Source organism: Pantherophis guttatus, chromosome 1, assembly GCF_059756535.1.
Source record: "Pantherophis guttatus breed Tessera chromosome 1, ASM5975653v1, whole genome shotgun sequence".
Classification (NCBI taxonomy): domain Eukaryota; kingdom Metazoa; phylum Chordata; class Lepidosauria; order Squamata; family Colubridae; genus Pantherophis; species Pantherophis guttatus.
In genome coordinates this window covers 15081049-15097704 of record NC_142063.1, presented here as the reverse complement: position 1 = coordinate 15097704, position 16656 = coordinate 15081049, and the positions used below count along the sequence as shown (strand labels likewise).

Here is a 16656-nt window from a genome sequence, read left to right as displayed (position 1 = left end):
TTTCACTTAATGATCACTGCAAAAAAGTCATACAATCGAGTGGGTTACATGGATGAGCCATTTTTACGGTCGTAAGTCAAAGACTCCCTGTATATCTGTTCTGATGTGCGACAATCAAAACAACACACAATTTTCCAGATGTGGCTGCCCCATTGATTAATTAATGGCATTATGATATTGGCATCTCTATCTTCAATACTGTTTCTTATTACCCCTGTTGTTGGCCTTTTTTCTTTCTTTTTTTTTTACGGAGGATGCACACAGTGTGGATACCTTTATTGAACTGTTTACCATTACTCCACAACCTTTGTCCTCATCAATCATCGCTAACTCTGATCCCATTAGATCCCACCCGCAATCTTCACTCAGCAGGCTATTCCTTATCCTGCTGGACAACTCCCTAGCATTTAGCCGGAACAAGCTTGCTCTGCTTTTCTACACGTCTTGTCTGTTCAGTTTTCTGGAATGTTTGCTTTATGGTTTTAATGTATTTCATCTGGCAGATATTTTGGCTCATTCTGAGATGGTTGTTGAGACTGCCCTGATATCTTAAGATGAGAGGTAGACTTAAAGAGAGTTAATTTTCCAACCAAGATTACATGACATACACTTATTTTACATTTGATTTCTAATTTCCAGTTAACCTCACGCAGGTCAGATAGGGACAGCCAAGGGCTGAATATGGCCCAAAGGCTGTATAACACCCAGGTCTATTGCAAAGCATTTCTTATATTTGGTTTCTTTAGGACAGGGGTGTCAAACTCGCAGTGTCATGTTGTCATTACGTGACGTATTGTGACTTTTCCCCCCCTTTGCTAAAACAGGGGTGGGCGTGGCCAGCGCGTGACACATCCAGCCCGCAAGTTTGACAGCCCTGCTTTAGAATATAGTAGGAAGATTGCCTATTTAATTCCTTTCTACTGATCTCAAAATTTCCTTCTCAGTCAAAGAACATTTAAGAAATCTTTGGAGGTTCTGGGTCAGTGGCAGGCTGAACAGTCCTCATGTGATAGTACAATAAGTCAGAATCACTCTCTCGCAGCATTAATGAGTCATCTAATCCCATTTTAACATCCACTGCAGAAACCCTTTTACTGGAATAACAACCTTTGCTTCACAACATTTTAACCAGATCTTCCAAGCCCAAATCTGGTCAACCAGGTGAGAGGAAACCCAACCATTTCCAAAGAACAGAGGCTGGCATTGACCCTGCGGGTCATCAGAAAGGCTTGAAAAACCTGGTTTTTCTGGGGGGAAAAAATCCAGGTACTGGGGCTGACTGGAAATGCTGATGAAACAGCTGAAATAATAATTCCAGTCACTTTTTTTTTGTTGCTACTTTTAATTACAGATGCTTTTTGACTGAATGACCAAAATTGCAGATTAGGACTTTCATTTGCTACCGTAAGCAAGGCGGCTGTTAAGTCGGCCACGCCCAATTTTATCTTTTTTTTAAAAAAAACCATGGTTGTTAAGCAAATCACTGCAGTTGTTAAGTGTATCTGGCTTCCCCCATTGACTTTGGTTGTCAGAAGCAGGTTGGGAAGATCACAAATAGCAATAGCACTTAGATTTATATACCGCTTCATAGTGCTTTACAGCCCTCTCTAGGCGATTTACAGAGTCAGCCTATTGCCCCCAACAATCTGGGTCCTCATTTTACCGACCTCGGAAGGATGGAAGACTGAGTCAACCTTGAGCCTGGTGAGATTCGATCTGCCAAATTGCAGTCAGCCAGCAGTCAGCAGATGCAGCAGATGCAGCCTGCAGTACTGCATTCTAACCACTGTGCCATGGTGATCATGTGACTCCTGGATGCTGCAAACGTCATAAATATGTGTTTCGTTGCCAAGCACCCAAATTTTGACTATGGGGATACTGAGATGGGTGTAAGTATAGAACTTAAAAGTTATAAGTCACTTTTTTGGAAATTACAGTGCTGCTGTAATTTCAAACAGTCGTTAAATGAATAGTCATAAGTCGAGGACTACCTATATATTGCTTTTTGTGGATTATCAATTGTATACAGGGTGGATAAAAATCAATGATTTTTTTAAAAAAATCAAAAAAATCAGATTTTTTTGATTTAAATCGGATTTTTTTGATTTAAATCGGATTTTTTTGATTTTTATCGAATTTATTTTAATAAAAAACTTTTGGGGTAAAAATCTACCGTAAGATAGTTTTCTATTTAAGATACATAAATAATTTAGTTTATTCAGCATGAAATGGAACTTAGTTATGTAGCATGAGGCTGTATATTCTGCAACACTGGGACTATCAGTCAGTCAACAGTGGGTCAAAGGAGTAGCAGAGATGACAGTTGCTCTTTAAAAATTATGATTTAAATCGAGTTGATTTAAATCAAATCCACCCTGATTGTATAAGAACCAGAGTCGTGCTGTTCTGTCCCCGTCTCACACACGCACACCAGCAGTCGACCAAGAGTTAAAATAAACCAGCAGACAAGAATTTCCTTTGATAACAGAATTGGCAACAACCCAGTGGCTGCTTGCCAAAAGTTTTTACTTACAAAGGGAGGTTTGTCTCCTCCGTCCGAAACATCAAAGTCCACAAAAGCCAAAGAATAGTCAAGTCCAGTCCAAAAATCAATCCAAGCAGAGCATATAACAAAGTTCCAGAAATGCAAAGTTCCAGAACTTGCTCGCTTTCAGTTTTGTTCGTCACAAGGCTTGACTGGCCACCACACCCACTTTTATCCCCTGTGGGGTGTGGTCCAGTGACTCAGCTTAATCTCTGGCAGGCCTCTTCCTCTGCTGCGCGCGCTTATCTCTGCGACGCTGTCGGGGGTCCAGCCAAGACTCATCTCCATCGCTGTCCAACTGCGGCTGCTCCGAAGTGCCTGACCCCTGGCCTATCTCTTGGCCTTCAGAGGACACCTGAGGCATTGCCAGAGAGGAGGGTCCTGGAGAGGGAGGCCTTGCCAACTCCTCTCCTTCACTTTCGGAGTCTTCTCCCTCTGATAAGACAGGCTCGGGGGTCAGAGTCACAACAGGTGCAATGGTTAGAGTGCAGTATTGCGGGCTGACTCTGCTCACTGCCAGGAGTTCAATCCTGACCAGCTCAAGGTTGACTCAGCCTTCCATCCTTCCGAGGTGGTAAAATGAGGACCCAGATTGTTGGGGGCAAGAGGCTGACTCTGTAAACCACTCAGAGAGGGCTGTAAAATGTATAAGTCTAAGGGCTATTGCTATACCACCCAGAGTCACAACTGTCTAGAGTTGGGCAGTCATAGAAATGCAATCCATAAATCAAACTAAAAGAAAGGATGAGTAGGATCACCCATCATGTTATGCTAGGGGCCCCCAACCTTTTGGGTACCAGGGACCAGTTCCACAGAGGGTGTTTTTTCCAGGGACTGTGTATGTGTGTGTGGTTTCGTGTGCTGCCTGGATTCCAAATATGTGCAGATGGGGTTTCATTCGCTTGCGCAGCCTGGGTCCTGAAGAGCCACAGACCGCTACTGGTCCACAGCCAGGGATTGGAGATCCCTGTATCATTCTTATTTTCTGCAGTTTATCGAATAAGCTCCAATTGGACAGTCTCACACAATACATTAAATGAAAACCAAACAAGTTCATATTATAGTTTAGGATAGTAGTGCATGGACACTACACTGCCGATAAGCAGGAAGAAAAGTCTAGATCAGAGGAGTCCAGCCTTGGCAACTTTTAAGACTTGTGGACTTCAATTCCCAGAATTCCCCAGCCAGTAGTCTCCAAGTCTTAAAAGTGGGTCTAGACTCTAGACAAACACCTGAATACTGAACCGAAGCACACGGTTAAACCTTGCAGAGATCAGATGAGTAAATATTCACACATCCACTAAGCTCTCTGTGCCTGAGCAATCAATATTGCGCTTCCCAGGACAAAGCAAAGAAATAGCTGCTCAACATTTCACCATCTGTGCTTTTGCTGTCTGCCTACTAGGCAGTCTCTTTGTTGGTGGGCCTTAATTACACTCCCTACAGCTGGCACGCAGGGCAGTAAGTGGCAGTGAACATTCAAAACAAAATGGGTGGCATTCGAAGAGACCAAAGCGGAGCACCACCTCCTCACCACAGGTGACAAACCACCATCCCAAAGCCTCCATCCCACAACCACCATAACTCTGCTTTGGGGTTTGGGGGATATCTGTGTGGAGGAGGTATGATTGCTCGGTTGTTTACCTCATCTTCAGAGTTCTTTAAATATTGTTTTTTTCCCCCTTTTGTATCACTTTATTTTACTTTACTTTATCTTTATTGGACTTCTATACCGCCCTTCTTCCAAAGGATTCAGGGCGGTGTACAGCCATATTAAAACACATATAGATTTACAAAATTTCAAAACAATTTAAAATCGAATATATAAAAAATTTAGCCCACAAATTAAAAACTAACATACACCCATTATAAAATTCATATTAGGCCAGCCCGGCTTGTTGGAACAAAAAGGTCTTCAGGGCGCGGCGAAAGGTACACAGGTTGGGGATCATACGAACCTCTAGGGGCAGCTCATTCCAGAGGGCTGGTGCCCCCACAGAGAAGGCTCTCCCCCTGAGTGTCGCAAAAGCTGATCACATGACCCCGGGGCACTGAAACTGTCATAAACCGTCATATGAGCCAGTTGCCAAGCATCTGAATTTTTATCATGTGACTATGCTGCAACAGTTGTAAGGGTTGAAAAATGCCCAGGTCACTTTTTTCAGTGCCATTCCAACTTCGAATTGTCACTAAATGAATTGTTGTATTCGAGGATTACCTGAATGTTGTTCCCAACATCCTGTCCTATGGGACCAGATGACATTCATTGCTAGTTACTCTTTATGGTCTAAAGGGGGAACCTTGCTTCTAACTCCCCACCCCAGCAGTCTGATTCAACATCCTATATTTGCAGCATCTAAGCAGGTTCGACACTGCTGGACTTACAACCTCGACTTACAACCACAACTGAGATCAGAACCTCTGTTGCTAAGCAAGGCAGTTGTTAAGTAAGTCACATCCAATTTTAAATCCTTTTTTTCTTCTTTACCATGGTTGGTAAGCGAATTACTGCAGTTGTTAATCACAGTCACTAAGAGAATCCGGCCTCGCCTATTGACTTTGCCTGTCAGAAGCTGGCTGGGAAGGTTGCAAATGACAGCCACACAGGGCCCTGGGATGCTAGAACCGTTTTAAATACGTACTGGTTGCCAAGTGCCTGGAGTTTGATAATGTACAGTATTTTTCGCACTATAAGACGCACTTTCCCCCCCAAAAATAGTAGGTGACAATATCTTATAGAGGTGTCTTATAGAGTGAATATTGGGGCGAGGGGGCAGGGGAGTTGGTGTGGCGGCATTGTTCACCACCACCACCTGTCACTTCTGCCACCACTCGCTGCCGGGTAACACTGGAGCAGCTGACTGGCGGTTGGATTGGCCTCCTGGATTATCGCCGATCAGCTGTTCTAGGTGGCAGGGATCACTGCTGCCACCACCAAGCACCACAAGCTGGGGCTGCAATAACGTGCTGAAGCTGACCAGGCTGTTTGCTGTTTGCTGCAAGGATGCTAGCCAGATGAATATCGGACGGATGCTGGGAAGCAGAGGCAGATTTTTTTTTCTTGTTTTCCTTCTCTAAAGCTAAAGTGGGTCTTATAGTCCGGTGCGTCTTATAGTGTGAAAAATATAACTATGGGGATGCTCTTAAGTGCAGGGATCAGACATAAGTCACTTTTTTCAGTGCTGTTGTAACTTTGAACAATTATTAAAGGAATGGTGGGAAGGACTACCTGTTCAGGTAATTGAGTTACGGCCACAGTTGAGCCCAAAATTTATGTTGCTAAGTGAAACATTTGTTAAGTGAGTGCCCCCTTTTATGACTTTTCTTGCCACAGTTAAGTGAAGCATGTCATTTGTTAATTTAGTAACATGGTTGTTAAGTGAGTCTGGCTTCCCCCTTGACTTTGCTTGTCACAAGATTGCAAAAGCGGATCACATGATCCCAGGACACTGCAACTGTCATAAATATGAACCAGTTGTCAAGCATTTGCATTTTGATCACGTGATCCCAGGGATGCTGCAAGTCGTAAGTGTGGAAAACGGTCATAACCTATAACTTTGAACGGTCCCTAAATGAGCGATTATAAGTTGAGGACTACCTGTACTGACTCCCTCCCTCCCAGGACAGAGTGGGTGAGAGACTAGTCCAAGGTCACCCAACTAGCCTCATGCCTAAGGCAAGACTTAAAACTCACAGACTCCTGGTTTCTAGCCTGATGCCTGAACTGCTACACCAAACTCTCTATAGCCTCACATTACACAGGATTTATTTAGCTTGCCTTGCAAACTTGGCCTAGGTCAAATCCAAATAAATCACATTATCATCTGGCATAATGTGACATACAAGCTTGCTGCCCCCTCCCCCCCCTTAAGCCTTGATTTTTCTCTGGGATGCAGATACAGTGTCAGTTTGCATTATTCCTAATGCCTTCAAATCTTTCCTTAAAAGCTCATCATTTATGTGCTAAACCCTTGTACTGCATGGCTGCAGTAGAAGGGACGCCCCAATATTGTGTGCATTTTAAGTGAGCAAACCCTCCTTTAGGGCTCTTTGAGAGATAGACAGCAACCTAGCCTTCTGTCGCCTTGTGCCACAGGGTTCATGCATGGCATTAAACCCATAATGTGTTGATTTTGTTTTGGCTCACCATAATGGGGAGATCCGGCCATTGTGGTTTGGAAATCAAAGTGTACGGTTTTATGTTATGTATGAATCAGGCTTCTGCGGCTTAATGCTCTCTGAATCACTGCTCAGTTCAGTCTGCATGCCAAGCTGCGACTTATATGAACTGGGATTTAGAAGTCAAAATATGTTTCGGAGCTTCCCTCCGGCTTTCACAGCTGCGTGTCTCATCCAGCACTCTTTGCTTGAAGCCAGAGCAAAAAGCAAACAAAAGGTTTACCGATTCTGACATCGCACCGAAGCAGAACGTACTTAAATCGTGACCTGTGAGCTCACTTTAAATAACAGCATTATACAAGCTGTGCTTTGTGCTCGCTTCAGTTCAAACCTTTACGGCAGTGTTTCTCAACCTTGGTAGCTTGAAGATGGGTGGACTTCAACTCTCAGAATCTTCCAGCCAGCAGCGCTGGCTGGGGGATTCTGGGAGTTGAAGTCCACCCACCTTCAAGCTTCCAAGGTTGAGAAACACTACTTTACGGTTTCTCAGTTCAAATTCCATTCCAAATAATAGTCTGCCTCTGTGATTTGATGTAGTACAGGTAGCCTTCGGCTTACAATTCATTTAGTGGCTATTCAAAGTTACAACAGCACTGAAAAAAGTGACATGACCGTTTTTTACACTTAACGAGTGTTGCAGCATCCCCATGGTCACATGATCAAAATTCACACGCTGACTCATATTTATGACAGTTGCAGTGCCCTGGGGTCGTGATCACCTTTTGCGACCTTCTGACAAGCAAAGTCAATGGGAAAGCCAGATTCACTTAACAACAGTGTTGTTAACTTAACAACTGCAGTGATTCACTTAATATCTTTGGCAATAACGGCTGTAAAATAGAGGAAAACTCACTTAACGTCTCACTTAACAACATAAACTTTGGGCTCCATTGTGGTTGTAAATCGAGGACTTCTTGTATTTGACGGGCTATGAACTACCACTCTGAACGAAACTACAGGTAGTCCTCGACTTACGATCACAATTGAGCCCAAAATCTATGTTAAGTGAGACATTTGTTAAGTGAGTTAAGTGAGCAATCATAAATATGAACCAGTTGCCATATGTCTGAATTTTGGTCACGTGATGAGGATGCGGCTGCAAAAGCCATAACTGTGAAAAACGGTCGTAAGTCACATTTTTCAGTGCTGTTGTAACTTATGAAAGGTCATTAAATGAACGGTTGTAGGTCGAGGAGTACCTGCATACAGTTTGACAACTTTGGCAGCAACAGTGAAATCCTGGCCACTTTTTCTATAAAGCCCCCACCCCAACTATTCCTCTATCACCCCTTCTCCTCGCCCCACATTCCCCCTTCATTTCAGCCTACTTTACTCAGGATTGGGAGATTTCTACGCATATCCCCCAAACCTGCTTCACACCCCTGAGCCATGCTGCAGCCAAAGCAAAGTGTGCTGTTCAACATGGCTATGTGCAGCTTTCTCTTTTTCTCTCCACAACACACACACACCCAACATTGCTTAAGCACCTTCCAGAAGAAAGGGAACAAAATCAGCCATTCTACATAACAGGCTTCCTCACAAAAAATGCTGAAGCAGCCCGATCACCAGATTAACAGAAGCCATAGCTACAAAGCTTGTGCTTGTTAGCTTTTTATATAACTATACAGTGGGGTGTTCTTTTTAAAAATTAAATTCTTATGTAGGCAATCCAAATTATGCACGGAAAGAAAACCAAACAAAACCACCAACTGCCCCCACTCCCAATGACACAGAAATCAACATTTGTACGCATGGAGGCATCTCTCATTTCACATAATTATTCTCTATTTTTATAACATTCTGACTCTGTGAGGTTGGGGGAGAAAACAAAAACTGTGCAAGGTATGAGAGGCTAATTTAGTTTTCAGAAAATTGGGCAAGATTGGAGAACTTGGACCATCACCCAAATTTTACCAGGTATGGCCAATGCACTGCTAGGACTAACTTGGCAATCATACGGGACTAGAATCTTAATGTTTTAAGCAAACCAGGATTTTCAAGAAATGAAATTAGCCCTCAGATGAATTGTAGCCAGGATGAATTTGATTTAAATCAAGTTGATTTAAATCACAATTTAAATCGCTAGTAAAGAGGCTTTTTAAAGAGTTGCTGTGAAATTGTGTGAATGCATCAATGCCCATGTTATCTCAGCTTGCAGCTAGATTCATTGAACATTTACCAAAAACGTAAATATTGCAGAATATAGCCTCATGCTACATAACTAAGCTTCATTTCATGCTGAATGAACTAAATTAATGTATCTTAAATAGAAAACTATGTTTAGATAATTTTTTATTCCAAAAACATTTTATTAAAATAAATTTGATAAAAATAAAAAAAATCCAATTTAAATAAAAAGAATCCAGTTTAAATTTTAAAAATCTGATTTTTTTAAAAAAAAATTTAAATCATCGGTTTTTATCCACCCTGATTGTAGCCTTAATGGCCACTTATACAATCAGATGTTTACAAGAGCCAGGATCCTGTGGGTAACTGGAATATCAGGAAAGACTTGATGATCAGTCCAGGTAGGTGCAAAACAAACTATATGTTGAAAATTAGACAAATCAAGCTCTCTGTTTCTTTCTAAGGAAGCTTTGCAGGTAGTCCTCGATTTAGGACCACATTCCCAAAAGATGATCACCTCGTCTCAGGACACTGCAACCATCATAAATATGAATGAGTTGCCAACATCCAAATTTTGATCACATGACCATGGGAATGCTGCAATGATTGTAAGTGTGAAAAACGGTCATCGGTCACTTTTTTCAGTGACATTGTAACTTTGGACGGTCACTAAATGAACTGTTTGTTAAGTCGAGGACTACCGGTATTTCCCACAAATTAATAGCTTGCAAAACATTTTACTCTCTAAAGCCTGAAGTATTTTTCAGGCTAGAAATGGAATGGGCTAGTAAAAGAGACACCGAATTATTGTTTTTCTCCTTTTTTGGTCGGTCCACTGCATTTCTGATGGGACTCTTTCTGCAACCAGGATAGGCTAGTAAAGGAGAAACCGTGTACCAAGATGAGGGAGGCTTTTTATCACATGGCACTTTAAAACTCTTGTACAATCCAGCCATAATAACACAGTTCAGCCAAGCTCTCATTCCTTTGCATACTGATGAGATTTTTAAAATCCCTTCTAGTAATGCACCTGCCACAAAGGATTTAAGAGACATCCTCCCATGCCCACAGCCTCCTCCAGTATCCCCTCTCTTCAGGTTGTGACCAAGCCAACAGCAACCCACTTTGACCACTGCATGGGCTGGGAAGTGGCAAAACTGCTTTGTGTGAAAAGCAGAGCTTGTTAATTCTGTCTTGTACCTTACTTGGAATCCACATCAAGAGCAATCAATGATCGCTCTGATTCTTTAAACATCACTCCCAGCTGTATTAAATATACATGAGACAAATATGCAACATGCAACAAGCTTTACGGAACCCAGTAAAAGACATCCGAGACAACTTAACACCATGCAGCAATTGTTGAGACTGTTGGTAAACGTGCTTTAAAACCTGTTATTTACACACACACAAAAATCCATAATGCCCGATTTAATAAGGATATTACAATTGTTAATATACCAACATCAGAGTTCATACTTCAGACTAAATCTGAAGTATAGTTAAGGTATTAGTCTACACTTTAAAGACTTAATTTCAAGATTGAAGTATGGTTAAGGCTGTGTTTCTCAATCTTGGCAACTTTAAAATGTATGGACTTCAACTCCAAGAATTCCCCAGCCAGCAATGCTGTTTCAGCAATGAGAAACACTGGGTTAAAAATATTAGTTAATATTTTTATTAATTAGTCTTGACAATGGAGCTTACTGGAAGACTGGAGCAATCATTCTCTCTCAGCCTACCTCACCGGTCCGTGGCTGTAGGAAAAGACAAGAGGAGGAATATGTATGCCACCTTGAGATCCACAATTGAGACATAAATTTAAGAAGCTTGAGTTATTTATAAAAATAATAAAGACGGGGTTTGAAAAATGTAAAATAAACAACTAAGTAAACCAGAACAAAACAAACTACATTATGGCTTAATATTCTGTGTGAACCCTAATCTATGACTAAGGATATCAAGCATAACCTACAGGTGCACAGACCATTACAAATTCTACCAACACAAGCAAAATATTCAGAGTCATGCCTCATTCCCATCATCCAAAATTCAATGCTGCCTGTAAGACTGTGAATTCAAATTTTGTCATGAATCTTTTAAGGTGAGAGTAATGAGGACATTCCTGAATGCAGACAGGAGTCTGGCAACATATACACAAATTAACCCATCTAGGATAAATTGCAACCCTTGGTACCTTATCATCAGGAACACATTGTGAATCCCAGCTTCACCCACACGCATGCATTGGAGGAGAGGAGGGGAAAACAACCTTGATTTATCCAGGCTCTTTATCACATGCTAGGGGCACAGCAAATGACTCATGTTTAAAAAAAGGAGGGTAGGTTTTAAATCTTTACACACTGTTTTAAATTGTGGGAGGGGGAGGTGCAATTTCCTGTACCATCACATAGTATTCTGAAGTAGATGCATTGCTGTAATAGAAAAATGATTAAAATGTACTTTCCCTTCTGACAAAAGACTCCCTTTTTAATATAGGAAGTTTAAAAAGTCACCGACTTTGGTTGAACTGAAGATGAAATCATCTGGAAAGCAAAAGATGGGACACATTTCAAATTCTCACCAGATTAGTTTTAACTAACTTGTATGCTGAAATACGCACCGTATCTGAATTCTAGTATGGCGGCATGACATCCCCTGGGGGAGGGGAAAGAAAGAACAAGCTTTGTTCTCAATTTTAAAAAGAAAAGTCTAAAAAGATAAAGTGGGAGAAACTTCCTTGGGAGGATATGGTGAAAGATCCTATTTAAACCAAGGATTTTTCTGGAGGAGGGATGATGAATAAAGTTAATTAATACATGAGGGTCAGAGTGATGATAGGGGTCTGGATTATGTCCAGATTATGTCCATATTCTGCCATATTCCTTTCATGCTTCTAAGGGTCTCCTGTCCACCTTCCCACAAACAGTATTACTTGCAGCTGACCAATTTTCTCGCTTCTGCCTCCATCCTGATGACAAAGCTGTCCTCTTTTCAACTCAGAAAACTGCAGAATAAGCCTCTTTTCTAGCCCCCACTAGACTTTCACAACTCCTGCCTCCTCCTTCATCCCTCTTTCTCTAAAACTACCTCTCTCAACACCACCAAGATATAATCCCCCAAACTGTATTTCCTGCCTTTTGCCTGCTTCCAAGAGTTTTGTTCGCTGTCTCTGGACACCCATTATTTACTGTAAACCCCCAAATCATTTTTCCAGCCCCATACCCCTGCTTCACTTCTCTCTAATCCTCCCATGCCTGGTTTCTCCCCCCCTCTCTTTCAGCCTCTCCTTAAAATCCCCAATTTCTGCCAAACAATCTTAAATATTTCCTACCCGGCTTTCCAGCTGCAAATCTGTCTGCTGCATCCTATTTTAAATGTCCTTTTCCTCAATTTTTCATTCTTATACATCAGCAGCATTAACTCAAGTTACCCTCGGGTCTCCATTCTGACTTTTTTTCCATTCCACACCCAATTATCTCATCCTATGAATTTATGTACCATAAATCTGTATTATCCCTTTATGCTCTTCTCTGGTTACTCTACAATGTACAATTGTATCCGTAAACTATACAGGTAGTCCTCAACTTACTACATTTAATGATCATCCGAAGTTACAATGGTACTGAAAAAGGTGACTTATGACCATTTTTCACACTTACGACCTTTGCAGCATCCCCATGGTCACATGATCAAAATTTAGACACTTGGCAACTGACTCATATTTATGACAGTTGCAGTGTCTGGGGTCATGTGATCAGCTTCTGTGACCTTCTGACAACCAAGGTCAATGGGGAAGCCAGATTCAATTAACAACCAGGTTACAAACTTAACAATTGCAGTGATTCACTTAACTATAGCAAGAAAGGTAGTAAAAGAGGGCAAAACTCATTTAACAAATGTCTCACTTAGCAACAGAAATTTTGGGCTCAATTATGGTGGTTAAGTCAAGCACCACCTGTAATGCTAATTACACTGATGGTTATAATAAGTATGGTACTAATGTGCATAACCGAGCAACTTTCAGTCCCCCCCACATATCAAACTGTTTTCCTAATAACAGAAAACCTATACTTTTACCCCTTCCTGGTTTTGCCCCAAATCCCCAAATCCACACATTTCAATGTGCACTATCAACACCAAGTCGCTAAATTGTATACTGGAGGATCCCATGATCATTTTTCACCCTCCCAGCATAGATCTGCCAGCATGTCCTCTGAACAAGTATTTTACTGATTTTCAATGTTCTGATGTGAATTTTAACAGTATTAATACAGTTGACTAGATGGTTGAATTACTAAAAGCCAACCTGTAACCTTTATCAATAAATGTCATCAAATTACAGATAGCCCTTGACTTATGACCACAATTGAATCCAAAATTTCTGTTAAGTGAGACATTTGTTAGCTGAGTTTTGCCCCATTTTACCACATTTCTTCCTCAGTTGTTAAGTGAATCACTGCAATTGATCATTTAATAATCCGGTTGTTAACTGAATCTGACTTCCCCATTGACTTTGCTTGAAAGGTCGCAGAAGGGGATTACATAATCTTGGGACACAGCAACAGTCATAAATATGAACCAGTAGTCAAGCATCTGAATTCTGAACACATTATCATGGAGATGCTACAAAGGTCATAACTATGAAAAACGGTCATATGTCAGATTTTGCAGCGCCATTGTAACTTTGGTCACTAAACAGTTTGTTATAAGTCGAGGACTATCTGTACTAACAGCTGACCAGTAACCTGTATCAATAAATGTCATTATATTATTAAATAAGCGTTAGATTATCGTTATTACCCCTCCCCAAGATTCTTGTATACATACATACATACATACATACATACATTCTAACATCAAGGCAAACAGGGCTACCTTTAAACCTTCACTTCCAATTCAAGTCCTACTACAGGTAGTCCTCGATTTACGATCATAATTGATCCCAACATTTATGCTGCCAAAAGTGAGACATTTGTTAAGTGCGTTTTGCCCCATTTTACGACTTTTCTTGCTACAGTTGTTAAGTGAATCCTCGCAGTTGTTCAGTTAATATAGTATGAAAAGTATGAAATAAATAAAAGTATGAAAAATGGTCATAAGTTCCCTTTCTCCAATGACGCTGCGACTTCAAACTGTCACTAATGAGCTGCCGTAAATCGAGGACTCCCTGTATTTATCAGTTATCAACAACCCAGTCCCCCACTATCATCCTTTGGCAGATATTCATAATAAACCCAAATTGTGCAAAGGTCATAAAGTATGAAAAATGTTCATAAGTTCCCTTTCTCCAGTGGCGCTGCGACTTCAAACCGTCGCTAAAACGAGCTGCCGTAAATCGAGGACTACCTGTATTTATCCGTTATCAATAACCCAGTCCCACCCACCCACCCCACCCTCCTTCGGCAGGTATTCATAATAAGCCTCTGCTGACAAAACAGCCCCAAATCCAGACCGTTCCCCCCCCCACCCCCCCTACACACACAACCTCGACCTAGTCCCGGTCTCCTCCAGTGAACGGGAGCAAACAAACCAGGATTAGCCTCAAAGAGCCCCGCGATGATGATGATGATGATGCTCCCCCCTCCCCCATCCCAGACGCGGTTTTGCCCTCACGCTCAGGATGATAGCAACTGGGCAAATCACGGCGGAGAAATGACCGGCCTCCTTCCTTCCCTCTCACCCCACCTAGCCGCCCACCGAGGGTTCCTGAAGAGCCTTCGGCATCCTCGGAACCCCCATGAGGGGAAAAGCAACCTCGGACCGAGAGGGCGACTAGGTGGGGCCGGAAAAGACGGTTTCCTAGGATGAAGGAGGAGGAGGAGGAGGAACCCCCCCCTCCCCTGCTGGCGCGAGGAGGAGACCCCGTGGCCTCCCGCCTCAGGACCCGGAGGGCGCCCTCACTCCCGCTCACCTCCTCCTGCCGCCGAGTCCGGCGGCGCCCCCCAACCGCCCGCTTCGGGGGTGACGGCTCCGGCTCCCGCCTCGGCTCCTCCAGTGGAGCCCGTCTCGTCGGACGCCTCCAGGTCCATAGCTGGCGGAGGCCCGCGCCCGCCTCGCCTCGCCTCAGCCCGCGACTCGCCGCCGCCGCTTCGGCTAAGCAGAAGAAGAAGAGAGAGAGGGAGAGAGAGGGAGAGACCGGGCGGGAGACGACTCGGCAGCACCGCGCAGGCGCTAACTCGGCGGCCGGACCGCGAGGTCGTAGGGCTAGAGCGCCCCGTCAAAGGAGCGGAAGAGGAGGCTGTTACTGTTCGGCCGTCCCCTCCAACGATAGGTTCCGGCTTGGTTTTGGAACGTTTAGGAAGCTTAGGCTGGGAGCGGGACGCTCTGGGATGCTGGTGCTTTTCTATTGAGCATGTGGTGCAAAGTGGCTTGCTTTAAGGCAGAGGTCTTCAAACTTGGCAGCTTTAAGACTTGAAGGAGCCTTGGTAGTACAGTGGTTTAAAGCACCCTGTTATTAACACAGCTGCCTGCAATTACTGCAGGTTCGAATCTCTCCAAGGCTCAAGGTTGACTCAGCCTTCCATCCTTTCAAAGGAGGGTTAAATGAGGACCCAGTTTGTGGGGGCAATAAGCTGACTTTGTATAAATATACAAAAGTATGAAGGCTATTGCTTAACGCATTGTAAGCCGCCCTGAGTCTCCGGAGAAGGGTGGCATATAAATCAAATTTAAAAAAAAAAAAAGACTTGTGGACTTCAACTCCCAAAATTCTCCAGCCAGCTACAAGTAGCCCTATGGTGAGATAGGGGGCAAATAAATTTCAATCAATCAGTCAGAATAGAGAAAACCCACCTGGAGCCACAAAACCTGGGTGGGTGTGGCCAACTCCACATCACTCACTCCCATGACCCCCCCCCCCGCCTAGCCACGCCTACCCAGCTGGTCATTAGGGCAGAGAACTGGTTGTTAAAAAACACCAGAACCACAAAAGTTAATCCTTTTCTCTCTTTCTCTCCACCTCTCTCTGTATCTATCTCTCTCTCTCTCTGTATCTCTCTCTGTATCTATGTCTCTTTCTCTCCCTCTCTCCCTCCCCCCCACTCTCTCTCTCTCTCTCTCTCTCTCGCTCGCTCTCTCGCTCTCTCTCTCTGTATCTCTCGCTCTCTCGCTCTCTCTCTCTGTATCTCTCTCTGTATCTATGTCTCTTTCTCTCCCTCTCTCCCTGTATCTTGGATTTCCAAGGCCAGGCAAGGAGTGACTGGGAGGGGAGGGCTGGGGGCGGGGCCAGGCAGTGATGGGACAGGGAGCTGCAGCAGAGGGCCCAAAGAGCCGCATGCGGCTCTGGAGCCGCAGGTTGCTGACACCCGGTCTGGTCCAACCCCCTATACCAGTGATGGCTAACCTTTTTGCCATTGTGTGCCAAAAGAGGGGGGGGGTGTTGCGTGTGTGCGTGCTCATACCCATAATTCAATGCCCCCTGCGCTCCCCCTGCTTTTGGTACGCGATGGCAAAAAGATTACTGATGGGCCCGGTAGGCCCATTTTTCGCCCTCCCCAGGCTCCAGAGGCATTCTTGGAGCCTGGGGAGGGTGAAAACGGCCTTCCCCACCACCCCCCAGAGGCCCTCAGGGGGCCAGAAATGGCCCATTTCCCGACTTCCAGTGGGCCCAGAAGGCCCAAAAATCAGCTGGCTGGTGCACACATACATGCTGGCGCTGAGCTAGGGCAACGCTCGCATGCCTACAGATATGGCTCCACGTGCCACCTGTGGCACACGTGCCATAGGTTCGCCATCATGGCCCTATACAATTTGAGACAAGTAGCTGTCCAGTCTCTTCTTGAAAACCTCCGTTAATGATCCCT

At 43.6% G+C, this 16656-nt stretch overlaps 1 protein-coding gene across 12 annotated transcripts in view; it reads right to left on the bottom strand.

Annotated features, from left to right (window-relative positions):
• Positions 1 to 15118, bottom strand: part of PIP5K1C (phosphatidylinositol-4-phosphate 5-kinase type 1 gamma) — a 94064-nt gene extending 78946 nt beyond the window's left edge. For 9 of the 12 annotated variants that reach the window (XR_015729215.1, XM_087875277.1, XM_087875088.1 and 6 more), the window contains exon 1: positions 14766 to 15118. Coding sequence is in view for 10 of the 12 variants with exons in the window: in XM_087875277.1 (XP_087731403.1) it covers positions 14766 to 14883 (118 nt within the window). In the remaining 2 variants the exon portion in view is untranslated. Of the gene's footprint in view, positions 1 to 10558; positions 10609 to 14765 lie in introns of all 12 variants that reach the window. The other 3 variants (XM_087875441.1, XM_087875345.1, XM_087875401.1) reach the window with 2 other exon arrangements.
• Between the last annotated feature and the right edge of the window lie 1538 nt (positions 15119 to 16656).